The following is a 27,733-nucleotide window of genomic DNA, read 5'->3' as shown; positions in this document are numbered from 1 at the left end:
ATAGTCAGTGTCTCATAAGTTTGGAGGGTAGTGTCTTTTTCGTAGTCTTTTAGAAACATAAAACGCAAGAGCACATGTGGGGAATGGATTAAACTTTATTTTTATCTGTTCCAAAATAAGCTGCGAACATTAGCATGTCCTGCTAGCTACAGTATAATCACCATCAGCCAAACTTATGTTAGATGCCACTGCATTTGCCAAACTCATGGCATATTACCGGGGGTTAAATTGGGAATTGTTATGTAGGGGGTGTGAGGAGAAGGATGTGGGCTGGTGCAGAATCAAAGCGATGGCGGTCCAGCTGGTCTGGCAGGGTGATTGTTTCAAGGGCTGCTGCACTAATCCCTACACTTCCTTCTCCCGTGTTAACAAGTGTATTTAAGACCTCTGTTGTATACATACACAAATCTTATTTCACCAAGCCATGTTTGCTGGGATGTAGCTTTAGCCTCAGTCTTTTAGAATTAGTCATTAAGTCATTTTACGTATTACATTTTTCACAGGGTTCTCATTTTACAATATGTCACAAGTCAGCAGGAGATGGACTTCTCAGCTGACTCAAGGAGCAACAGCATTAGCTTACATTAGCCAGCTGCACTTACGAAATCTGCTTGCACATTTTAGCTGACAAAATTCATGGTCGTCAGCTGGAAATTACACTGCTTTGTGAAATCAAAGACCACATATTTCAAAAATTGCTCACAATTTTGATGTTAAAACTGCCACTGTTATCACTATAAAGGTCATATGTGCAATGTGAGAATGCAAAGCTTGACAGGCGTAGCGACAGTAACAAAGGAGTGCAGGGCCCAGTGAAGCTTCAAGTCAGATTTTGCCATGTGTGGAGATGAGCACGGTTGGCATGCAGCTGCAGGACAGAGAGATATGAGGTGGTCTCAGTTCCAGGTGAGCTGACTGGCACAGCCCTTGCTTGTTATCTATTGTGAGCAGGAACCCCTCCTTTTTCACTCAGTGTGCAGCATGCAACATTGCTCAGAGGAGCAGAAGCATGCTCTCCGTTAGTAAGCTGCTTCTAATGTAAAGTCATGGCGAAACAAAGCAGTTTGCTTTTCGGGAAAAGACGTCATGAGCAGCAGGAGGAAGATAATTCAGCACAAGTTCGGCCATCATTCTCAACTCGGAAACCTGCTCTTGCTACAGTTTCTCCTCAACAAGTGACGCTCATTTTAAGGTGGACACAAACAGATTTATGAGAGCTGCTGCTGCCGCTTGCCTCGGTCAAACACCGTGGGTAACAAGTCATTAATACAGCCTGTCAGCACACACTTTTCTATCGCTGTGGAGGATGCAGAACATGAAGTGTGAAAAAAGAGAACCATTCATCATTTGTTGAGGTGCTCGACAACACATACATGCCCCATTGACATACTGTCGGCCTATTTCCCATAATGAAACATCCGCTATGGTCCCTTGTCACTCATACCAACCTGGACTGTTGAAACTGGCATCAGAGTATCAGTGATGACACGCAGACTGAACTCTTTGTCCCTCCTCTCCTTTGAAAGAGAACTGACTGAATCATTAGATTAATTGATTTATTAATTTCAGTGTTCAACAGCAAGCCACGTCATTTCCTGCTGTAATCATCAAAAATAAGCTCATTTACTGTTACCACACACAACATTTGTGTGTCAGTTAAAAATGCAAGCAGTTTATTCCAACTGATATGTCCATTTATAATTAGGCAGCCCCCTCTAGCAGACATAATAAGTACGACAAGAAAAGTAGAAGGAGCAAGAAATTCTGTATTTGGAGAAGGTTTCACCCAGGAGACTGAAGAGTCCTGTGTGAAACAAGTCAGTTAAAGCTCTGAGCAACTTTAAATAAAGTAGTTATTTAAACCCAAACCACAATCTTTTCGTAACCCTAACCAAGTAGATTTGTACCTAAATCTAGCCAGACTGCAATCGTTTTACAAAAGTGAAAAAATAATTTGTGCATCCACCACCAACTTTTATGAAAATCAGGCCAGTAGTTTCCCCATAATCCTGCTGACAAACAGACAAACATACATTGAGAATTGAGAAACATAGCCCTACAGGCTTTTTAAAATGTCTCTCTGCTCACTGTCTTTGTTTTACAACCAGAAACCTTATTCTTTTGGTTCACTCGTGCTGCTCTCATCAGCGTCATTTTCAGACACAGCAGGCAGCTGTTTTCAGTAAAGGCAAAGTTAGCGGCTACATAGTGAACATAGTGGAGCGTTCAGCAGCTAATGCATCAGATATTTTCCCTCAGGAGTTGGTGGAGACCAAAGCAGAGCTAAAAGGAGAGTTAATGTTGCAGTGGCCATAACACAACTCCGCATGCATGATAATGTTGTAACATATCAGCTGGATGTGTTAATATTTAACTGTTTGGTAACATGTTTGCCAAGTTAACTTTTTAAGGTGGTAATTTGCTTCGTTGTTCATTAATTGGTTGCTTATTGTGGCCTCTTTTGAGGTGCATGTATGTATTTATTTACCAGTTTTTAAAAAGGAAGTGTTTGAAGTGAAGTTAGTGCACATTTCCCTTTGCTCTAAAGGGAATATGTGACTTCTTTGTTATATAACTATTGTCTGATTCAATACAAATATGTATTTAATAATGATACGGAGATAAAGTCTTCTGTCAGCACTGAAATATTTGGAGCGGCTCACGTGGATATCGGTAACCTACTCTTTGGTTATGTCATACATATTGTTCCTTGTGTTTGAGATCTTGTCACCGGCGAGCTGTTGCTTTTTCAAGGCCCTTTGTTTGGAAGGTGTTTCCTCGTTGGCCCCTCAGAAACCCCACAGAGAACATCAGACCGCGTTACCCTCGACAGTCCCTGTGGCCTAACTTGTAGCTGCATTGTGTTGTTGCATTGTCACACGGCTTCCTCAGAGGATGTCCCATTAGAAGTGCTTTGTGTATGCAAGCATAACACGCACACACACACACACACACACACACACACACTCAGACATACACAGCGAGGGCTGTCGTGTGTTACCGACGCAGGCCTTAGAGGATCGTCAGTCTCATAACAGAGAGAGGAACCCAGAAAGGACTGCAGGTTAATGGGTCAGGAAGTCACACCTCAGGAGGGTTGGGGTTCAGGAAGTCATGTACACACAGACACACATTTTATACTTTGTCTTGTGGGTGTAAATTTTCCACCACTAAATGTCTGTCCTTGACTCATACTCCCCTCACTCCAACTGACAACTGAGACTAGCAGACACAGCTCACAGCAAGCAGTTTTATTTCCAACGCCAGTGTGTTTGTGGTCAGTTTATTTCTCTGAATCACATACTTATTTGGTTCATGCTGTGGTGACTCAGTACACAAGATAGACAAAATAAGACCTGACTTTTCTCAAGATGTTATCTAAATATTATTATTACATAGTTTAATACTCAGTTTTATATTTATGTCAAACAGCGGAAGAATTAATGTTGTCTGAATTCTATTTAGCTGCTTCAGTTTCAGGTTCCTGGTATTGTTCATGCTGTCACACTGTTATCATGGCTTACTGGGGCACTTGAATAGAATGAGGCTATTGTTAATGTTATTAGTAACACCTGTGCTTTTCCTGCCATGACAAGTAAAAATATCTGATTTGGAAAAGGCCTATTATTTATCCTCACAGATAACGGAACTATGATTTAAAAAAAAAAAAATCAGGGTAACTGTTTCCTGTAAAATGCTTGTGGACACATTATTATGTTGTAGTCCATGAAAAAATATGATAAATTTGAAGGATAAACATACTTATCCTCACATGACTGCATTCCTTCACCTCAGCTCAACTTTTAGAGAAGCTGCTGAACATTACTTGCCATAGCAAATTAATGGCACTAGAGCTGCAACACTTAATCCATTAGTCGACTTTGTCCTAACTGAATAGCCTCCTATCTAACCCAGTATGGACTTGTGCAAGTAAAGAGATTAAAAAAAAAAAAAGTATTCTGTGTAGAGAAAGTACTGACAGCTGCTGATTCACATTTATCCGAACATGTAGAAAATGTACTGTATCTCAATCTAAACACTAGTACTCAACTGAGTACATTAACTCAAGTACTGAATTTAAGTACAGTTTTGAGACACTTTATACCTCCACTCTATTTATAGGAAAACTACACTTATTTCACTTATTTCAGTTATCTTTCAGATCAAGATTTTATGTTATTATTTTTTCATGATCAATTTATAAAATATAAACCTTAACCTTAAAATGCTGCTTACACGTTCATGTTTCAGTAATAATGAAATCATATATTAATAGACCTATGATAAAATCAGCAGTCTGAGTGTCTGAGTCTTCACAAGAAAACTTTTATTTGTGTTAGTATATTATGATGAAAATGCTTTTGTACTTTTATTTAAAATTTGAATGACTTACACTTGCAATTGCAATATTTTTACACTGCAGTATTGCTACTTAAACTTAAATAAATGTTCTCAACACTTGCGTCACCACTGCACGTATACAAGTAGGCATCCCTCTTAAAATAAAAAAAAAGTTTCTGCCTGTTTGAGATACTTCCAGTAATGCAAGAGAATTGAGTCAGCCTTTCCTAAAATACCTTTTTAGCATCACCCGATTTTTTCATTTCCCGTCAGTAGGCTATTGAGGCATTTACAGTAGTCTGTGTTAGTTAATGATTAAACTAGGTCAAATTACATAAATTGATCCATCAGGACATATGGCTTCAGACCCCTTTTAAAATAACACTTGAACCCTAAACAGTTTCTGACGGACTGACAAGTTATCCCAGAACGAAATTCTGCTGCAAGAGTTTGAATTCATTTAAAATCGTGGGACATTTCATGAGTCACTGCTCAGTCCATTACTGTAGGTGCACAGTTTATCTCGACAACCAGTCATCATGTCAATAAACTTTGCGCAGAGGAATAAGTGAAACCATCAGGAAGCAGCTGCTGCAGACCGTCTCTGCCCCACATGAAAGGATGTGGTTTGAGCTGTATGTGCATCCTATAAAAAGCTTCCACCACAGTCTCTTTATTTTACAGTCTTCTTCCATGCTTGTATTATTTTACCAACATTTTAAAATAACTGAAGATGAAAGCACTTCCATATTTTTGTGACACATTGATCCTGCTTGAAATCATTAATCGCGGCTGAAATAACTTCCATAGTATTTCACAGTGAGGGTCTGAAGCCAAATTAATTTTGACTTGCCACGCTGAAGGAGTCAAACTTAAATCTTTAGCGCCCTCCAGAGGGACAAAGCCGTATCAGGATTGAAGGGACGTTTCAAACAGCCAATGAGATTCTGTTATTTTAATGAGCCACTGTTTGGAAAGTAATTTAAAATGATGAAAGAGTTTTTAATGTGCTAATCTTATATTCAGACATTTAATCTGTTTATAAAATACCACATGTCTAGTCTGACAAACATATGATTTAGGATAATCTTCTCATATTTGGAAATACAGGGTCAGTTACAGTACCACTTATTCTCCACTAGAGGTCAGGGTAAAGAAACAGACGAGTACTGTACTCTGCTGTATGAAGCACAGCCAATGAAATTAGCACTTAAAGTCATGAAAAGGCTTTTGTGAGAAAAGAAGTTGAGTGCTGTAACCAAATACTGGAGGAAAAAGCTCTTTGTGGTGATCATTTGTTTAAAAGACACATAAACTCAGTCAATAGCGAAACTGCACTGCCGTGAATGATCTGACTGTAAAGATTTGACTGATACGAGTATAACAGGGTCAGTAAAATCAGTCAAGGGTGAATGAGTCTCATTATTGTTGAATTATTTATTGCTCCATTAATCCACCTCTTTAAAACACATTTAAAGATTGTGATGCTTTTGATTTGATATGCGTCTTTTGTGGAATAAAAATATCCTCTAACATCCTTCAGCTTATTGTAGTCTTAAAACAGTTTTGTTCCTGCAGTCAAACATTGCATGCATACAGTGTATTGTTAGAGTATTTCTGTTTAAACTTAAGCTTGAAGACTCATGTTCACCTTGTATGACTGAGTTTTCATTATAAAAAGTTTTATTTTGATTCTCTGACACTTTTACCATATCAGACCCATCACAACTTCCTCTTTGTCTGTGCTGTGCTGTGTGTGTGTGTGTGTGTGTGTGTGTGTGTGTGTGTGTTATCATAAATAATTAATGACAAATATATCCCTCATACATAGTCTACTATTAGTGGCACAAATGCGGAGTTGACCTTAGCAGGGATTTCAGCTGTTGTGTGACCAAACAGCACAGTAAAAGCTACCTGGCTATTAGTCTCCAGCTGAGGAACTGGCTCCTTCTCTCTCTCTCTCTCTCTCTCTCTCTCTGTGTGTGTGTGTGTGTGTGTAAATGAACAGTATACAGCAGTGGCAGGTAGTGTGGAGTGCCTACTTTAACAAACCTACCGTTGATTTAATGTATGAACCTTTTATGGAAACATAGACATTTAAGCCACTTAAAATTCTATCACCATATCATTTATAATCGTGGCATCAAAATTTAGAACAGAAAACTAATAATGTCCCACCACTGCTGTGGTCTTAAGATATTAAATATGTTAATTACTTTGTTAAAATATTAAACTCATCCATAAATGCTGAAATAACCAGGCTCCTAATGTGCTCAGAGACTTGGTACCTCTCAGGCAGGTGTGGAAGTCGGGGCGTTGTGATATATCAGTTTCGACATTATATTAAAAAAAATATCATGTTAATAATACACACATGATAGTATTGTGTAAATAATCCTGTGCCTCTTAGACATACTATATGCTCTTGAATAATTTCTGTTTATTTCCGTTTTTGCTTGTCTTTCTCTCCCATCACCCCACAAATGCAACATTTCACTATTAATTAAGTGTAATTGCACTTTTTGTACACTTTTGTGCAGTTATGGTTACACACTCTCTCTACCTCCCTACACTTTTGAATGATAGATTTTTTTTTTAAATGTTACAGATTACACCTTTAAATATGCGTTACACCATTTAGTCTGCTTCTCTACATTTGAAGTCACGATTCACTACTGACAGGCCTACGCTTTTTTAACCTTTCATCTGCATTTTTGCAGCAATAAGGCTATCCAGTCACGGGCAAATGAAAACCATGACACATGGACGGAAAAAGTGCTTCAGCAGGCACAAGTTTAGAGAGGTGAATGTAACCACAGACCACAACAGCGCAGGAGCTGGGAGTTATTTAGACTGAAGATTTGGAGAAACAGAAACCCCTTTCAGCTGAATGCCTGCTACTGATAATGCAGCAACGGTTAAAAAAGTAACTAACACTGAGTAGAGTTGGGCGATGGAATAAGGATTTATTTCAACCAAACCAGCGTGATGATTGCTGGGGCAGTAGGGAGGCTAACAGTGATGGTTTTGGTGAGTTATACATGCTTGTCTGTTTAGTTTGATTGAAATGTGTTTTATGAGGAGTTAACAAGCCAAGTAAGCTCGTCTTAGTTTGGTAAAATGGAGAAGCTTGAATTCAGAATTCGTTTTTCACAGTGAAAGTAGCTAGTGTACGTAATGTGGTACTAGATAGAAAGATTTAACATATCATCCAACCCTAATACAGAGTAGTTTTTGAGAAGAATACTTTATACTTTTATCTAAGTATTTTTTAACACCTGTTACTTCACTTGTAGTAAAGTAATATTTAAGTAATAGTCTATAACAGTACTTCTACTTGAGTACAGATTTTCAGTATTTTATCAGTTCAACTCCTCTCTCACAGATCAAACTCACTTTGAAAAATGGGATCAGTCAAGTTTTCATAAATGAATCTGGTGTTTATTGTAATTTTATTGTCACTGTTTGTGTTTTGTGTCGCTTTGCTATTTTTTTTGTTGCGTTATCTAGATTTTAAAAACCCATCCAGGGGCCGCTATCAAAAACTAGCTTAGGATATAAATGCTGTGGTGTTGGTCCATGCTGCCAAAATAAACACTGAATAAATAAATAAGCTAAATATTAATATTTCTTCAACTGATGTTAGCTATGCTATATGTACCAAGAAAATAAAGCAAATACTTTTACACTTCCTACAAGGATGGATGCTAATATTTTTAAGCACTGGTCCTGCTGGTGGCCAGGTACATTTTTGGTTGCCCAAATGTAAATGTACGTAAAAACAAGGCAGAGAAGGCGACTTAACCCAACTTAACACAGCCTTCCTTTACTGTGAAACCTGTCTACTTATCCCATGAATTGTCACGTGGTTGTTTCAGTTGAAAAATGAGACAGACTTCTCTGCAAGTTTAGGAAACTGGCACTACACACCAAAGTTTATTATGTCCTTACCTGTGTCATATTGTAGCCCCTTAAACTCTTTTCTTATCATGTGTATGTGTTTCTGGTTCTTCTGTAAGGACCGTGTAAGCAGTTTGAATACGCTTTGCATACTTCAGCAGCTCCAACATATTGTTACCTCGCCAACGATAAGGCAGACATACGTAGAAAATCTGGTGGCCACAGTAACTTTTTGTGACCACGGGCCATTAGGTCCAGTTTGATTCAGTACAGCACCGTCTCAATATTGGGTTGTGTTGGTGCTAATTTTAATGTTACTGTTGGGTTATTTAAACTAAAATACGGTGTAGTTGCAAGCTGATATAACCTATTTTTAAATGCCACTATTTGTTACTGATTGTTAATAATATGTGCTGGTTTTAATGACCTGTGCATATTGTTTTTCCAACTATTTTTAACACTTGAGATTCTTCAACACCACCATGTTTTAGTAATTTTTGTTTGTTCCATGTGCATTCACAGTCATTTCATGTCATTTTGGGCATTTTGTTTTTCTCCCGTCTATCTATCCTATTGTCAGGTGACGATGTATTCCCGTGCTCCTCAACCCTAACCATCACAATAAGATACCTAACCCAAAACCCTAACCCTTAACCAAACGTTAGCCTTAAGACCAAGTTTTCACCTCGAGCATTGCTGCGAAGAGGTGAAGGCTGACCAAAATGTCCTCACGCTCCAGAAATGTTGTGACCATACAGGTCCAAATCTCAAACTGGTCATCAGAAAGATGGAAAGACACAAGTAGAAACATACACACACACATGAAAATAAGACTCCCAAACAAGAGCAAAGTTCAACATTTAGTGTCTTTATAAAACAGATTTGCAAAATATAGCCAAGGCTCATTCATTTAAATACGCATAAATAGCAAGAAAATACTTTCCCATTTCAATTCAAATCATTTTTGAACTTCTTTATACACAAATCAGAGATGGACATCATATGAAAAACGGGGCTGAAGCCCTCTTGATTCGTTGCAGCAGAAAAAACACAAGCATACTGTTTAGCTAAAGCGGCAGTTGATTAGTCAGAAATATACATCCTCTGAAGACACATATTCATCAACATTAAAACAAAGTCTTATTCAAGTCTGTGAAATATCAAAGTACACATCTTTGGATGGATGCCTCAAAGTCTTTTAAGAGCAATATATATTTATTTTTGTTTTTACATCATCAGCAACGCAACCGTAATTAACACCACCATGGCCAAAAGGTTTGGGTCTATGTACAATAGTGCAGACGAGGAGCTTAAATCAGAACAAGGCAGTGGAAGGATAATAACACATTATCATCAAACATCCTGATTTATTAGACTTCAAGTGGGTTCCCCTTTGTTTTGGAATATCATTAAATAGTTTGAATCAAACGTACATGCAGGACATGTGCCAGACTATGCCCTGATGTAATAAAGCATTTTTGTTTTGTTTTTTTTGTTTTTTTAAAGTACTTGTCCTTTTTTAATGGAACCCCATTTCTGCTAGTAAAAAAAATAAATTCCATTGGCAAGTCACATTTATGGGATGAAAAGTTGAAATTATTGGATAAAGCTTTGAAAATACGTTTTATCTCATTATTTCACATTTTTATCCCAAAGTTGACTTTTAATCTCATAATTTTTATTTTAAAACTTATAATTTAGGCTAAATCTAATAATATCAGCTTTTTAACTCATAGTTTAGATTTCTTGACTCATAAGTATAACGTACCATGGAATTTTTTTTTTCTTTTACTGGAGGAAATGAGCTTCCGTACTTTTTTAACACTTAAACACAACTACCCAAAATAAAAATCACTGTGATTTGTCTGGATGCAGGCTTATTTACTTATTAAAATTGTATTTTACTGTAATTATTTATTCTCAGCTTCACTTTTATTTTGAAATGTTATAGTAACTTTTTTCTACAATAAAAGTTTGATTTGTTTTGTACATGTAATCATTCGTTTTACATTCATCATAGTCACCAATTCAACATCGTAACAATTACGATAGGTCCTCCTCTCGGTGTGGATTTATATTTTCTTGCATATGAATACTTTTTAGAATAAAAGCCTCATCTCATCTCATCTTGCTTCAGAGGACATTGTAGAATTATGTAGTTTTGAATTCATAGCATTTTAGACAACCTTGTAGATAAATAATGCAAATAATAATATATATAACAGCATTCCGATATGTTTTCCTCATTAGCAGTGTCAAACTGTTTGCCTTTTCTTTAAATGCTATCAAAATATTTGTAAACATTCACAGGGCTGAAACAATTATTCAACATGACATCTGTGAAATTATTTAGTTAGACTGTGTTTTCCAAACAAAAAAATAATAAAATAAAAGTCTGTTTTACTACAGCCACATCAGCAGGCTTTAAAAGGTTCATTGATCTCACTCTTTCACTTTTTTAAAAAGGTGCTTTAGCTTCCTGGAGCAGAACAGACGCAGAGATTAAAGATTCTTTCTTCCTGGTCTTTTTGTTTTTTTGTGTTTTTTTGTTTTTTTTTCTTCTACACGCCACAGTTCATTTGGCCGGCTCAGGGATGGGTGGAGCTCGCTCCAGTCTCATGGTCCAGGGGTCAGAGGTCGAAGCGTAAAACGGAGAGTGGGTAAGCACTTCTTCTCCAGCCAGGGCGAAGGCAAACACTCCCCTCTGCCTCCCTGCTCCTGCCTTCTCCTCCTCCGCCACATGCTTCCCCTCTGCTCGCCGCTCCTCCCTGCCCTCTCTGCCTGCACCGTCCCCGCTCTTAAATCCCAAACCCCTGTTGCCAAGACCGAGCATCTCCCCAAGTCCGTGATTCTTGACTCCCTGGTACGCGGGGCTCAACCCGTTCTCCTCAAACCGGTTGGTGGCGGCGGTTGGGGGGCACAGGAAGTTGCTGGTGGGTGTGGACCGCCAAGCAGCTGGCTTCCGTCCTCGCCGGGGGCGAGAGATGCGGCAGCTTTGCCTCTTGATGTGTCGATGTAGGTGGTCGGACCGTGTGAAACTTTTGTAGCAGTGCTCACACTGGTATGGACGGACGCCCGTGTGGATACGCAGGTGGTTCTTCAGGTCGTAGTTGTGGACGAACTTGGAGTTGCAGTGGAGGCAGATGTAGGGGCGCTCACCTGTGTGCTTCCTCATGTGAATCTTTAGTTTGTCTTGTCTGAGAAAAGAACAAAACCACATGGTTTCATTTAGTATGTTGTGGGCGGAAAGGTTAACCCATGATTAACAACACATGAATTACAACACAGCATTTCATTTGTCTTTTAGATCAAGGTACAAGTCTTTGTAATGACTGACTTTCCTATCTCAAAATAATGACCTAATAACTCAAAATAATTACTTAATATCACAAAATAATGAGAAACTTCATCAAAATAATGACTTACTAACTCAAAATAATGAGTTATCTAAAAATAATGACTTGGTGTTACATAATAATGAGAGATGTTCTCAAAATAATGACCTAGTATCTTAAAAAAAATGAGAAACTTAGTATTTCAAAATAATTAGAAACTTTCTCAAAATAATTAGTATCTCAAAATAATGGGAAACTCAAAATAATGAGAAACCTTTGCAAAATAATGATTTAGTATCTCAAAGTAATGAGGAACTTTCTCAAAATGATGACTTTGTGTCTAACTCACTAATATAAAGAAGTTTCTCACTGTAATGACTTAAAGGATCTTTTTATTTTTCACATCACATTGATGGAAATGTGCTTCCATAAGTACAAGTGAGTTTTAAAGACCAGTAAAGATGATTTGTCTCCACTGACAAGATTAAAGCTTTCCTACAGGTGGAAAATATGCCCTAGCAAGAGGATGTAGGTGAGTGAGATATCACTAATGCAAAGAAACCAGTGGAGGGGGCTTTCCACTTCAAGCTCTTTGATATTCAGATTTGGTGAAAACAGATTAACCTCAGTCAAAAGAGCATGGGGTACTTTTCCGCTAACCTAGCTGTTTTACATAACCTGATGCTTTGCAGTGAAAACACACAGGAACATGAAGTTCTCAAGATTATCTTTGTGTGGTGTTTGAACATGAAGTGATGATGATGTGATAAGAAGTGCTGCTTCACGTACCTGGTGAATCGTACTTCACAGATAGTGCACATGTACGGTTTCTCTCCCGTATGCGTCCTCATGTGTCGCGGCAGTTTCCCGGCTCCTTGGATGACCTTGTTGCAGATTGGACACTGCTGCGACGCTTTGGGCTTCATCTTCCTCTCCTCCTCCAGCTGCCAGGGAGGGAATAGCGCCCCCAAGTGAGACGCGGAGCTCAGGAAGCTCAGGTACGACCGGAAGTCGCCTTCGTCCTTTATGGGAGGCAGAGCGTGACCCTCTGACGGCACTGACCCGGCGTTCATGTTGCCGCCCAGGCCCGAGCTGACAAAGTCCTTCAGGAAGTTGCCGTGGAGCAGACTGAGCGGGACCTCCTCTTTCATCTCCTCCTTGATGATCTCTCTTTTCACAGCTAGATCAAGGGGCCTGGAGGCCTCGAGTGGCGTGGAGGCGGGGAAGGCGTGGGGGAGCCTGGTTTGCGGGGAGGCTCCTGCGTGGGGATGCTGGTGGTGGCTGGGGTCCAGAAGCTGCTTGGGGAAGGCTGGGAACTCGGTGGCCCACATGGAGGGGTAAAAGCCTGGGAGGAGAGGAGAGAAGTTGGCCCTCCTGTCCAGTGTTGACATACGGGGATAGAGTCCCTCCTGGAGGAGAGACTCGATGGAGAAATCCTTTAAAGCCCGACTCTCCATACTCTCCTGCAACACAAGAGAGCAACATCAGTCTTATGAACTTAGAAACAATAATTTAGGCTGGGTTGCACCAAGAAGGATTTAGTCAGTTTTAGTCAGTTGCTGTCAGGCAGTTTCTTTTTCCCTACTGCTTTGTTGTCCGTTTTTTAAACCTCTCATTAATTTTATTGATACTATTAATCCAGTATTATTTGGCCATATTGTTTCTATTAATTCAGCCAAAAGTTTTTCTCAAAGGAGGAGAAATTAGAGCTTTACTTGCAATTTATTTATTTGTTTATTTGTTTATTCATTCATTCTTATTCAGGTAAGCAACCATCTCCATACTGGTTACTCAATTTAATTGTGTTTTACATTAAAAAATAAACAAACTTGGTTGCCTACATCTGGATTTACTTATTTTAAACGTAGTTTTGATAAACTCTGATTAGAACTAATCTTTGTTTAAGTTCATCATTGTCAGTGCAACCCAGTCTTGAAGTCTTATTTTTAGATTAGTGACAGAAATAAAAAGTATCCTGTGAACTCTACCTGTTTTCCTCTCATGGTGTCTGGAGACTGCGACTGGGATGACAGGTCAAACTGCTGGTGGAACGTAGAGGTGCTGGGAGGCGGCGAGTCCCCCGTCCCCGGTGGCGTCTGCTCCCCCCTGCTCTCCGATGACTGCAGTGACCTCTCGCTGACATTGTCCTCCTCCTCCTCCTGCTCGTCCTTCCTCGACCCCACGTCCTCCTCTTCGTCCTCCTCCTCCTCTTCCTCCTCCTCGTCCTCCTCCGCATCCTCCTCTTCCTCTTCATCCTCTTCTCCCTCCTCCACTCGCCCTCCGCCTCCGCCGCCTCCACCACCCCCGCTGTCCATGATCTCCAGGCAAACGTTGATGATGCAGGGGATCTCCAGCATCTGTGCTGCGTTCAGGATCTCTTTGACGTTGGACGCCGTGACGGTCAGAGTGGACGTGTAGGCGAACTCCAGGATGGCTGTGAGGGACTCTGGAGCCACAAAGTCGATTTCGTACACGGCCGCTGCGTGATGGTGGTCCCCGCCGTCGGTGGTGGTCACCGTGAAGAGCTTTTTGAAGTACTGGCTGCAGGCGGCCAGAACGGAGCGGTGGGTGCGGTATTCCTGGTCACGGACAATGAGGATGACATCGCAGAGCAGCCCGTCACGTCGCTGCTCGTTGAGGCTGCAGAGGACATCACTGCTGTGATTTGGGAAGGGGATCCCGATCAGGTCCTCCTCTCTGTGATGAACCATTCTCCTCTCTCTGTCTCTGCAGAATATCTGGATAGAAGGCAATAACAATGAGCTGTTTAGTGACACTTTAATAAGAAGGTCAAACTGAAAAAGGCATTATTCTTTGCACATTTTCCTCTCAAACCCTCCATCAATCCCCACTTGTGCTTTTATTTTTACTGATAGTCTTGTCTCTAGTGTTGTGGCTCTCATATAATAATGTTTGAGTCAGAGTTAAGCATCTGTTGTTCTGAAAGATAAACCTCTGGTAATCTTTCAAAAGCACATCAGGTCATTTAACACTTAAAACAGTTTTAAAGTTTTTTTTTAATCCAAAAATATTCAGTATGCCACACAATAAAATAAAAGATTTTTAACACATTTCCCAAGCTGCGAAACTATTTCCTAATCCAAAAAAAAAAGATAAGAGTGACATATGTCCTTGCTCATTTTGTGCAATACACACAAAAATATGACTGTGCTATATTGCAAGAAAACAAAATAATAGGAAGTAAAATTAACACAGATAATACTTGATAATAAAACTTTTATTTTAGTAGCGGTTCATGTTGAACAATTTGTTCCGTTAGCGATCAAATAGCCTTATTTGTTGCAAAAATGCAAATCTTTTGTCCATCTGGATCCAAAAATATTCAGTGTGCCAAATAATAATAAAAAAAAGATTTTAGCACATTTTCCAAGTTGCTATTCTGTTTCCTAATCCAAAAAAAAGATGAGAGTGACATATGTCCTCCCTCTTTTTGTAGACAATGCAAAAAAAAATGGGTCCATGCTATTATCCAAGAAAATAAAATAATAAAAATTACAATAGATATAGATAATACTTTATATTAAAACTTTTTCTCAAATTTTTCTGCAAACAAAATTTTTATCTCAATTAATCAAATTAACAAGGAGATGTGTCACAAGCAGAGATTGAAATTAACTTTTTTCCTTGATATCCCAAAATCTACTTTCAACTGTCCTGGACTAACAACCAGTGTCCCAGATTCCATAATTGGATAGCCTTATTTGTTGCATAAATGCAAATATGACTCTTTTGTCCATCTGGATCCAAGAATATTCTGTGTGCCAAACAATAAAAAAGATTTTAACACATTTCCCTAGTTGCTATTCTTCTTCTGACATATGTCCTTGCTTGTTTTGAACAACACACAAAGAATTGTGGCCATGCTATTATCCAAGAAAATAAAATGATAAAAAAAAAATACCTTTGATATAGATATTACTTGATAATAAAAGTTTTTCTTAGTTCAGTACAATTTGTTCTCAGGTCTGTGTTACAAAAGCAATTTTGACCTCAATTAACAAGGAGATATATCACGAACAGCGACCCACAAATGTCTCAAAATATACTTTCAGCCTCCTGGAATAATAACCAGCGTCCTGAATTGAAGTTATTATTGTTTTCATTCGACATAATAAACACTTGCATAAAAACTCACATCACTTCACTGACTCACTCTGGTCCACCATGGACATTCGGGTTGTTGTTCCCTTCACTTATATCTGAGTAAAAAAATTTAAATCGCCCTGGTTGTTTGGCCCAAATCATTTTTCATCACTCTTTTAGTGCTTCTTGTTCATTTTAAACTTTATGCAAATGCAGACCTGTTTCTGATTGGCATACATGAAATTTCCAAATACACTTAAACATATCTCATAGAAACCACTAAATTTTATTCGAAACATCATGACAGTGTTTAAGACAGTGTGTAGCAGAGAGTTTGTGCCGTTGCCAGCTCACATTTTTCAAATTTTAACACCTAACAATTAAAATGATAGGCTATTTTTATTCAATGATGCATAAACGTGCTAATTCCTTTTATGATTATAAGTTTCTTTGTACGTGTGAGTCTCAGATGCTATTTTTTATTGTACCTGGAACATCCTTAAATTGAACACTGATAGCAAGGGCACTATCTCTGTTTGGATTAGAAGATTACTAGAGCCACAACTTGGAAAAGTGTTTAAAAAAAAAAAAGTTATATTAAATCTTTTATGTTCACAGACGAGTTTTTGACAAATGTGAAAACACCAGAAGAATGTTTATACAATGAGTAACTTTAACGTGATTTCCTGTTTGCATTTGATGATTGGCCACAGTTATTTTAACAAGTGACAGTTGTTTTTAATCCAAATCAAGTCAAGTCAAATTTTATTCACATAGTCAGATATCACAAATCACAATTTTCCAGTGTGCAAGGAAAAAGGTAAGGAAAAGTAAGGAAATCCCCCATTTCAACAGGGAAAAAATAGAGGGAACATTGTTTTCTCGCTCCCTTAGTAAACATCCATATCATAAACATTTTCATTATTGCAGGGCACACACGAATCATCCTCTACCAAAAGAAACTTTAAAAATTATAAATACTGCCTCTGTAATTCTAATTTTTGGATGAAAATCTATTCTTTACAGATATGAAATATTTGATTTATGAAATGTTTTAGGCTGCTTCAATTTTTTTAATTTCTAAATTTGGTCTGTGTCAGAAGACAACTCCAATTTAAAAATGTGTTAAAAGCCTTCAGAATTTAAAACTAACAATACCTACTGATAACATACGTGGAAAAAAAAGTGCTAATAATCATCTTTGTTTTTAAATCGATTTTTAATGAAAATGTTGCCCCTTTAAAGTTGTGTTCCAGTCTTCTGTCAAATCCATCAAATTTTAACAAAAACACGATTTAATGGTTTAGCTGTACCCTAAGGATCCACTTCCTGGTTTAAGAAAAAAGCTGGAATACAGCTCAATCTTTGGTAAGCTTAATATTTTTCGACAAAGTAATTCAATAATAATGTTATCAGATGTGTTATATGCTATAACATAGCCCTTCTTAACAAAAAATAAATAGGAATTGTGGTTTAAAAGTGTGTATTTTGATTAGAATTAAGAGGACTCATGGCAACTTTAAAAATAAAATGTCTGCTCACTACAATTATGCTGTTAAATGAAAAAAAATTAACATTTTGTCAACTCAGTCAGTTGGAAAATCAACATTTCTAAGAGGTTGGCCTGTTACAAGGTTTAGTAGCCATGAGTTTGACTTTTTAAAATATATTTTCGCAGCATAATTAAAGAGTAAAAAACAAAACCCCTTAAAAATACGGTTTTGTCCCAGTGCTCAAGAGTGAGTGAGGGGTGAAGCAGGCCTCTAGGGATTCTCCTGAGGAGGACGTGTTAAAGCAGATAATGAAGGAGGATCTAAAGCACCGGTTTAAAGAGTGTATCAGGAGTCGTCCACGGCTCGGCTCACACCTCACTTTAAAATGGAGTGAGAAGAAGAATTTGATCATTAGATGAAGGACTTTCAGAATACGGAGGCTCTTAACCGAAGCTGATATTGTTAACACAATGAGTGACAGTCTCGCTTTATTAAAATATACTGTAGGCATGCTTGTTTGTGTGCCATCTGTGCAGCAAAGGCAACAAGTGGTAAATACAGCATGTCTCATTTTGAGCAAACATCACATCGGGTAATATTTATTCTTGACTGTGCTATCACGATTTCTTGTAGGAACGTGTTGCAACTGTGCAAGTCAGGGAAACCCGTGCATCTTGATAAGATATTGAATTAAACATTACTTTTTTTCTGAGGTTTCATGATAAGTGCGTGAGTGTTCCTATGATAATGCGTGTAACGTCCATCCCTATTGTCTGCCTCTGCCAGATATGAGCAGCACGAAGCAAGATGATACGCTCATTTGAACAATAAAGAGCGTGATTGGGATGTGGTGAGAAACAGCGAGAATGACAAAAGAGGTCAGATTGTACTCTAGATACTGTATCCTGTCAAAATGCTTACTGTGCAGCCTCTCCTCTTCACACACATTTGATTTACAGCACGGAGACTAAAAGCTTAGTTCCTTCAGAAACTGCCTCGACGAAAAACCTCTGTTTCTTAAAACCTTCATTCCACAGCTGCCTGAGTTCCTACCTGTTGATTCACTGCACTGTTGTTTACAGTTACGGTGATACGGAAAAAAACCTCCTCTGGCAGAGCGCTCATTCATTCACATCTATGAATAGAGCTTAAACTTAGCCGTCCACACTTGGTGGTCACTGGAGGCATGTGTAGATAAATACTTTGAAGCGGGCCCGCTCACCGCAGCTGCATTGTTGACTGGCTCTAAATGGGCCAGGGCTGAAGCCACACAGACTCACTCACACACACACACACACACACACACACACACACACACACACACACACTAAGGATCTTGCTCTCTCTTTATTGTGCTGCGGCAGATCTCACCATAGGGGGAAAAAAAAAAATAAAAAATCAGTTTCAGAAAATCCCTTAGTTCACCTGCAGGTATACAACTTGGATACCAATCTTACATGTAGTTTATTCTTGTCGATCTTGTTGCTAGGTTACTGTTGCTATGTTCATGCCATTGATACAGTGTGGACATAATTAAAATGTCTATAGAGGGGGTGGTGGTATAGGATATAGGCCCACAGACCTACTACACACAGAACTCCCTTAAACTATGGGAAAACTGGAACAAAAGAGCAACAGAGAAAGTTGCTGTAAGGCCAGCTGATGAAATCGTATGTTTAAAAAGTAAGATCGACTCTATCTCTGTTGAATTTCATACGAATCCTGTACCATAAACTCATTATTTTCAGTACATTAAAACTTCTTTCTCTGCAGATTAACGTTTCCTCTACAAAGAACAATATCCTTTGTACAACATCCATAAAACTAATAGCCTGGGTAAAAAGGTGAGAGAATCTCCAGTGAGATAGCGAGGGAGAGATCAGATGGCCCTAAAAGTTCCCTAACAGGTTGCACAAACACCAGCGGAGGGGCCCCTCCCTGTAACAGCCTGCCAAGGCAAACAATAGTGCAGAGCTTGGAACAACACCGAGTGGATAAGAGGGAGAGAAAAAGAGTCTGACTGGGAGGGCTTGGCGAACCCACTGTCATTCGTCTGCTCTCGACCCATCCCACCCACTCCTGGAACTATGGGACACGTGCTGCTGTTGCTGTTTGTTCGCCTGGTGCCCCGGCGAGCACCACTCCCCTCGGTTCCCACTGTTTGCCTGCCACTAGCTAGTGCTAGCTCTTAGCGGCCGGCCCCTAATTACAATGTGGAGAGGATCTAAGGAGGATGTGCCACATAGACAGGGAGGGGAGGAGGGCACAGCTTTCCCACCACAAGGTCCTGGAGCGACATTTCATCAGCCAAACAGCCTTAACCCTTCACACACACACACACACACACACACACACACACACACACACACACACACACACACACACACACCCCTCCACCCCTTCAGAGCAGCCAGGGTGGGGACGCCTTGTGAAAGGGCTCTGATAATTACTGTTTAAGTCACTGGGTTTGACATCCATCTAAGTCTTCTAGCAGAGTCATGGAAGGACAATCCAACTTTTTCAGTACCTGTTTTATTGAACCATAAAACAACCTGCCATTATCAGGTGACACTGTTTCTGAATGACTAAAGAGTGAAAGTCGTATTTTGTTGCTACCATCAGCGATGGCAGTGTTTTGGGCTCAAATGGGGGTAGCACTACCCCTAGGGGTACTTTGGAGCACTGCAGGGGGATATTAGGATATTTTTAAAATGTTGAAGCTATAATATGTAACATTTCCACATTAAAATGTCTTAAAACGGATGAAATGTGTTATAGATATTGTTTAGTTGTATGCTTATATTGTACTAAATGTTTCAAACAATGTTCACACTAGCTAGCTGTTGCTAGCAGGTTTCCAGTTGCTATAACCTCTGGGAAAACGCAAGATATGTAAATGATTATGTAAATTCTTCTGCTACAGGTCTCTCTCACATTAAAACAATAACAAAATATGCAGTTAGATGACTTTATGATATGACATGGGACCTTGGGAGTTGTTATCTTCACTCACACAGAAATCAAGTTCATGGACGACGTAATGTATTAAGTTTTATTTACGTCATGTTTAGTCACATTCGCCGACTCACTCTCAGTGAGTATCCAACACATCCTGTGTTTTCTTGAAAGTTATAGCAATTAGTAGCTAGCAAGGAAATGCACAAATGCCTTGAATAAATTACGGGTTTCTCCGGGTTTGAACATTGTTAGAAACATTTGATATGTTTGTACACAGCTCAACAAAATACTGAACATTTGTTTAGCATATTTAGGCATTTTAATGCAGAAATGTCACATATCATAGCCTTTAAATATACCAGTCGTGCATAATTCCTAAAATATTTACAACTTTTTGAAAACAATAAAAAGTTGACATTATTAAACTAAATTTTAGATCCAGTATTCCTATTTCTGCAATTTAATAAGATTAGAATCTTTTGTAGACCAGTCAGTCCTAAAACTAAATGTGGAGCTTAATCCCAGATCAAAGGTACGTTAAAGTTATGTTATCCTCTGTATTGAGCTGCTACGACGGCAGGAAAATTTCACACTCGTTCTGACAATGAAAGTATCATCATCCATTGTTAAGTGCTGAAGACAGCAAAGATCATGTTCACTCTGAGCAGGAAGCCGGTTTCGGTTTTGTATAAGAAACAAAAATCGAGATGGATTTGTGGTTGAAACGAAGTAGTAATGCAGCTGAAAACATGGAGAAAGGAGTGAAAAAGAAAGTGAAAACAGGGCCAACAAAATACCGTCATTATCAGGAAGAATATGTTTGACGCAGTGCTGTAGTATCTCTTTATATTGGCCTAGGATTTTTTCTAAAATGGCTGAAAAAAAAAATATTTCAAAGGGGTACATCACTGAGCTGTGGCACCTATTTCTGTTTATTACGCATGCATCACTGAATTAATTTACTTAAAGGTAAAATAAGAAGGATTTGTCAGTTGCTGCTTGTAAAGTCTCATTCCCAGGATGCCAAATACCAATGTTGCGTTGATAAAGCGTCTCGAGCACAGCAAAATAATGAGAAAATAAGACGGCGGAGGGTGGGATCTCTGAGGATGCAGGCACCACCACACACTTTGTTTTTATAGGTCTGTGCATTGTTTCTTTGGGGAAATCCTGCATAGTTTTGCTTTAACATGAATTCCAGATCCATGCGCAAAAACTATCCATACCGAGCTCAACTCAATTATTAATCTGACCTCTAATGGACAGTCCTGCCTCTCTGTCTGTCTCTCTTTCCGCCTCCCTGTACCGGCCACGTCTCCTCTCATGCCTCACTTAGTCACTAACACTTTCAACTCAGCACTCCCACCCCAAATTATGTGTCACCTCCATTCAGTGTCGTCTTTCTCCCAAGAACTTCATCTGCTTTCCGGGCTCTGACCACCACCACCACCTCCTCCTATTCCTAATCATTCTCCTCTCCTCTTCTTCGTCCTCCTCTCCTCCTCCTCCTCCTCCACCTCTTCCTCCTCCTCCTCTCTCTGTCCCTGTTGCAGCTGTATCATCATTATGCCCAGAGTAGAGCGGCTAACTTGTCCCCAGCCCTGACCGCTCAGGCCACAAATCAGCAGCTAATGTCCATCTCAACCCTTGTCACGGGCAGACACTCATTTGGCCTGTAAGCTGCAACACCCAAAGTCTAGTTTATCCCTGTCAGGCCAGTGCATCCACCTGACCCACATGCTAAATCACCCAGCAGCCAAAGTTTACCCCTGTCACCAACTGCCCACAGCAAACACCTGCTAAACAACTGTCACAGACGGACAATTGCACGGGCAATAATTTAGAGTATTGACAGCCAAAAGTCACCCCCTTATTAGGAGGAGACATTCATTTGACCTACTGTGTAAGGTAGTCCATTATCACCAGTAAAACACCAGTGCACCTGTTCCCCGAGTTGGTTGGTGTGTTAAATGACAGTCGTCTGGAGCCTATAGGCCGCATAGGCAGAGTTTTTAAATTGTATCTTAATTGCTGTCAATTTGAGCAGGTGAATGGTATATAATGTCAGCTACACAGCATGGGCATTTATCTTACAATAATGATGAAATGTCAGGGTCAAATTCGAGCATTTAACTGCACAAGTTTTTCTTAAAAGTTCCGAATCGCTTGACACTTCTTTATGTGAAGTTTGGTGCAGATTTAAACCAGATTTTCTCTGTTACAAAACCAGCAGAGTTTAAGTTGAATTATTGTGCTGCCATACACATTATTAATGTACAAATATTACTATCATTTTGGCAGAAAAGTAATATAAACCTCACTTTAAACAAAAGAGATTCTCATGAAAATGTACCAACAGGTGTACTAATAAATTCACTGTTATATTTAGTATTTCAGCAAATATTAAACAATTTATGCCTTTAATTAATACTTAATTTGTATGTGTTATAATCTGATAAAAATTGGATGATTTAAAGTAAACACTGGATCTCGTCTCGAGATCTGGAGGCTAATTCAACTCCCTCGGCCTGTTTTTTTGCACCAAGTGTCATCTCACGAGCCTTCAGGGGGGCCCACAGCTACACACCATTATCTCTCTCACCCCCAAAGTAAACAAAAGTTTATGTTTTCGCTGCTGGATATCGGTTCAGTGATTAAAAATGTTGGCTCTAGATGGAGGAAGGATTATTTCTAATATTTTATGTCTCAGCACGTCTTTTTTTGGTCTGAGTAAAGACCCCCAAGTCATGAATTCAGTACCGAAAATGACAGTAGTACAATATAAAATATCATTTTTAAGCAAGTTTTATAATTTAGCCTTAAAAAATTGACATATATGCGTCTTTATTTGTATTTCCTGATATTCAAAAATGTGTCCCTAAAAAAAGGTCAGCTTTTAGAAACCACAACGTGTTGAAACATTTAATAAATTAAAAAAAAAAAAAGGTTGAAGAACAGAAGTGAAAAGCCTTTATTACGTGCTGGCAGGTGTAGGTTAAAACTGACTGCAGCTAATGAGGTTTAATCAGAGCTACAGTATGTGATTAAGCAAACATGTCATTGGTATGACATTGATCTGTAATACATTTCCTGTCACGGTTAGTGAGCCTGCTGAGTAGGTGTTTAACTCCAGCTCCTCTTTTAAGGGGACTTCAGCATCTGACACAACACAAAATATCCATATTTTAGATTCAGTGTGCATTTTTTTGTGTTTTATTTCCCACTTACACCCACTTACCCTCCATATTTAACCATTATTTTAATTTTTCTGCTTATAATTTTCAATACAAGATTTAGTGAGCACAAACAAATCCTAATACATGATTGAAAAACAACAGCCTGTAAACAATTTTAATGGTAATACTGGTCATGGCGTTTTGTAACTACATGAGGTAAGAGGTCTATAAGCCGGTTGACAACAAGCCTGATGTAAATAGTAATTTACAGCTCAGCTTCAAATCCATAACATGTTTTTATTTTGTTCTCACTCACAAACATCCCCTTAACTTCTTGAATTACCTGAGTATTTATTTTGGATTTAAAGGAGAATGTCGTATAGATATGGAGGATCTAAAATTGTACAGTATAATTACCGCTGGAGGCAAAACACATACTTAAGTCCACAAAAAACTACCATGTTTGACGTGCTGTGATGCTATAAACGCACATGCTATTTCCAGAATCTTATAGCACAATATTTACACTACAGTCTAAATAATTACATGAGTCATTAAGTGACTTTATTGACCCGTTTGCACCTCGTCAGGCCTTTATGATCTGGAGCAGTAGTTCATATAAAACACTCTGTAAAGCTAAGTGATGCACGTGTGCACACTGTAAAAAAAAACAAAAAAAACGCACAAGTGCAAGCTTGTTCACACACATGCACACACTCTGTAACAATGTGACAAATTATTAAGGACATTTACGCACAGACACACACCCATGTGCATGCTCCAAAACTCCTGGCATCCACATAAATTCACACATGTCTTGATACGTTCCCCGGCATTCCACAGCTCTCAGCACCCATCACCTACCGTACCTTCAGTTTCACGATTCCCCTCACGTGTCTTTGTATTTCCAGACTACTAAGAGGCTCTGTTGCTCCTCGCTTGACCTCTCAGCATTGCCCTTTTTAATTGAAACACAGCTGCCTCTCTCTTTGCCAGTCTGTCAATCAGTCAGCCAGGCAGGCAGTCAGTCCATTCACAAGCTCCCCACACCGGCCACGGATGCCCATTCACAAAAATGGAAGAAAAAAAGAAACACCCAGGGAGGAATATCCAATGGAGAGAAGCAAAAAGCAGCGCACCAGAGGAGAGCAGAGTGTGATTCTTGGGTCTGTCTGTGTAGCAGAGTGGCTTGTGTGGAGTTAAGAGTCAGGCTCACTGTTGTGTGTGGCTCATGTAGGACGAGCGAGAGAGTGAGAGGAAGGGAGGGAGGGCAGCAGCACTGCGCTGTGGAGATGTCGCACCACTAGTTTTTATAGCAGGGTGGGTAGCTGGAAGATAATAATACCCCATCCTCCTCCACAACACAAGTTTAAGCGCACTGTGTAATAAGCCCATGGCGCAGACACCCTCTGATTTAGGTCAGACAAAATGAATTTTTAGTTGTGTTAGAGTGGATTTTGGTATAAAGGGACCGGGGCAAAGAAACTCGAAGGGGTTGTTTGGGGAGACTGAGGGAGGGTAAAAAAAAAAAAAGGAAAGGAAAGGAGAAAGAGAGAGAAAAGTTGAAGAACTATTTTGTGCACCTCTGATGGTTAGTCTCAAGCTGGGATGTACAGCTAAAAGTAGTAATACAGAAGCAGAAGCACAAGTGCAACTTAAATGTAACAAGTGCATATCCAAAAATGACTCCTGCAGTCTAAATAGCAGAGTGGATCGTATATTAAATACGTTGAAGCCAGTTGTTTCCCTGCAACCCCTCCTCCCCAGACTCAAGGAAGCTCAGGCAGGCTGTAGAAATGCTGCCTGACAAGAACAATATTATAATTTGACCATTAAAAAGCAATGAGTTCTACACTGTAAGTTGATCAGCTGTTTATAACTGTCAGTTGTCAGTGTAAAGGTAAGCCTGTTATCCTGAAAACAAGAGCCCACTGCTCCAAAAATACACGCTCTGAGGTCGGAGTTCTGCCTGCCAGACTCCATTAACATTTTGCTCAATTTACCCGTTATAATCATCTGCTCCTTCTACATGATTATTAATGATCTCTTACAGGTCATAAACAGACACTTACTCATTCGGCAAACATTCGGCATTCATTTAAACTGTAATTACTGTGAAATAGGCAAACAAAGCCAGTCATTCGGGCGCAGAATGGAAATTTCAAAGAATGATACCGGGTCTGTAGAGTTGTTGTCACAGTAACAAGTATCTAACCTCAGCATGTGCCCTTAATTGCTGATGACACGTCATTGTCATTTTAAGATTTGTTCAGTAAATATAGTACAGATTTCCCCTTTAAAGGCTGTTAGTTTCAGTTTTACATCCGTTTAAAAAGGAATCCTGCTATTCTCTCTTATACATAATCAAAGTAACATTTAACAAGCTCTTTGAAACCTCTGTGCATGTGTTCAGACCAGGGACCAAAATTAGTACCAGCCACCAACCAAATGTTGGTAAAATATGCAAGTGGCTGGTAGATTTACTTCACTCAACCAAAAAGTCATGGTATTCTGGTGAGTGGCTGGTAAAATCTGGACATTCATTAGTCATTTGGCCGGTGGACAAAAACTTTACACCCTGGTTCAGACAATACAGGTTCAAGGACAGGCGATGAGATCCACAGTGGGCTTGTGCAGCCCCCACAAATACTAAGTGACAACAGACTAATCACTGAAAAACGCTTAACGCTTTGGTGTGTTTCAGAACCTCATAAAACTGTCTGATTCAGTCTAAATTCTAACAGAAATATTACTTAAAAGCGGATTATATCTAAGACAGAGTTGACCACAAACACTTAAAAACACCACAAGCGACTGTGTGCTGACTTATTTCCCTTTGTTGAAACGTCTTCAAGGTTTCAAAAACCAGGTTGAAGAGACCAGAGGGCCAACGTCAGATTTCTGTTTTGAGTCAGAAAGCGCCACAGCCAGATAACAGTTGGTGAGCACGCCACCACCTCAGTCTGTGGAGAGGAGGAGGAGGAGGAAGTTTAGGCAGAGAGGTGTAGAAATAAGATATTCTATATAGACTGTGGTATAAATAAAAGAGGAAACCTTTTCAGTAGCAGTTTGGGGAGATATTCACTGTCAAGAAAATGTGGAGAGAGAGACAAGTTCATGGTAACACAACCCAGTTGGTTGAATAGAGTGCTGCAGGAATGAGTCCTAAACCCCGGAAATGAATTAGCATTTTTGCACCTCTGTTTCCCTCGTTTCTAAGGCAGTGGGTTTTTGTTAGATGCCTAAGATATAGGCCTGTGGTTAACACGAGCTTAAGATCAATTTTCACATTTAGATCTAAACACCCTGCTTATGAATTTTGCCTGTCTTTAAACAAGGTAGTTGCTAACAGGTAGCTAAATGAGACTAGAGGTTGTAGAGGACATTAAACATCATCACGCCAAATACTAGTCACTTATGCTAAACGCTAGATGCGGATACGGACGAAGCCTTCTTTCTGTACAGGGTGTTAATTTTGTCCGTATAGCTACACATTATCTAAAAGCTTATGCATAGGGACAATAATCTGAAGCGAGACACAACCACTAGACGCAACAAAGAAGTTTTTAAAAATCCAAAAGTACTGGAAATGACATTTGTTGTCAGTTAGTTTATTGCCCGTGCAGACCACAGCCATCTACAACACTTTTGACTCTTTCTCAAAACCTGACCATGTCTTCAGGGTTGTTGTTGTCAGAAACTTTTGATCCTTATTCTTCTTCTTTAGAGTAACCTTTGACTCTGAGCGGCGGGCCCTGGTGGTTGGATCTATTTTCATGTGTAAAGGGTGCATAAATGAACTGTGGTAGGGACAATGTCAAGCAGCCATGGTGTAGTTTGTCTGTAGCCAAACCTTAGCTTTTTATTTCTCCTGAAATTGTATTTACGCTTCAAAAATCATAAAAAATGTTTGTGAAGATTATCTTGCTGAACAAAACATGTAAGTACAGAGCTTGTTGTATGCACTAATCCAACATCCGCTGGTAAAATCCCATTGAGTTTTTGCGGAGAGAACCAGAGCGATGCTACCTTCTGTGTTGGCCTACAAAACTACGTCATCCCTGCAGCACTGTATCGCTTCCAATGCTGCTTCCTGGGGTTGTATCAAAGTGTGTCTGCGAGAAACAGATCAAGAGAAAGAAAAAGGTAGAAGTGTTTCCTGTGCTTTCATAGGCCAAATGTTATGACATAGTACATGCACAGGATCTGAAACAGCCATTGGGCTTTCCTGTATGACATCATTAAACCACACCCTTTGAAACACTTTTTTTTTTTTCAATTACATTTGCTGACAGCAGGAGAGCTTCACTGTCAAAGTGACTGATTGTGGTAGAGTAATCACACATACGATTAAGAGCGAATCCCAGCCACTTCATAAAGGTAAAGTATGCATTCAGACTTTGTTATCTTAGTGGTTCCTGGACCT

General features: G+C 39.3%; 1 protein-coding gene and 1 long non-coding RNA gene across 5 annotated transcripts in view; one reads left to right on the top strand and one right to left on the bottom strand.

Annotated features, from left to right (window-relative positions):
- Window positions 1–27,733, top strand: part of LOC146308672 (uncharacterized) — a 79,299-nt gene that overhangs the window by 12,093 nt on the left and 39,473 nt on the right. The gene's annotated exons all lie outside the window — the stretch shown is intronic.
- The window catches only part of zbtb7c (zinc finger and BTB domain containing 7C), a 39,190-nt gene continuing 20,546 nt past the window's right edge, over window positions 9,090–27,733 (bottom strand). For 2 of the 4 annotated variants that reach the window (XM_084746426.1, XM_084746427.1), the window contains exons 2-4: window positions 13,565–14,314; window positions 12,366–13,039; window positions 9,090–11,438 (exon numbers count right to left, since the gene is read on the bottom strand). In XM_084746426.1, coding sequence (XP_084602552.1) covers window positions 10,817–11,438; window positions 12,366–13,039; window positions 13,565–14,287 — 2,019 coding nt within the window. In that variant the 5' untranslated portion in view covers window positions 14,288–14,314 and the 3' untranslated portion in view covers window positions 9,090–10,816. Of the gene's footprint in view, window positions 11,439–12,365; window positions 13,040–13,564; window positions 15,123–24,176; window positions 24,822–27,733 lie in introns of those variants that run through there. The other 2 variants (XM_084746428.1, XM_084746429.1) reach the window with 2 other exon arrangements.

This window comes from Lutjanus erythropterus, chromosome 20, assembly GCF_056507025.1.
Source record: "Lutjanus erythropterus isolate fLutEry1 chromosome 20, fLutEry1.hap2, whole genome shotgun sequence".
Classification (NCBI taxonomy): Eukaryota; Metazoa; Chordata; class Actinopteri; order Lutjaniformes; family Lutjanidae; genus Lutjanus; species Lutjanus erythropterus.
This window is presented reverse-complemented; position numbering and strand designations above follow the sequence as displayed.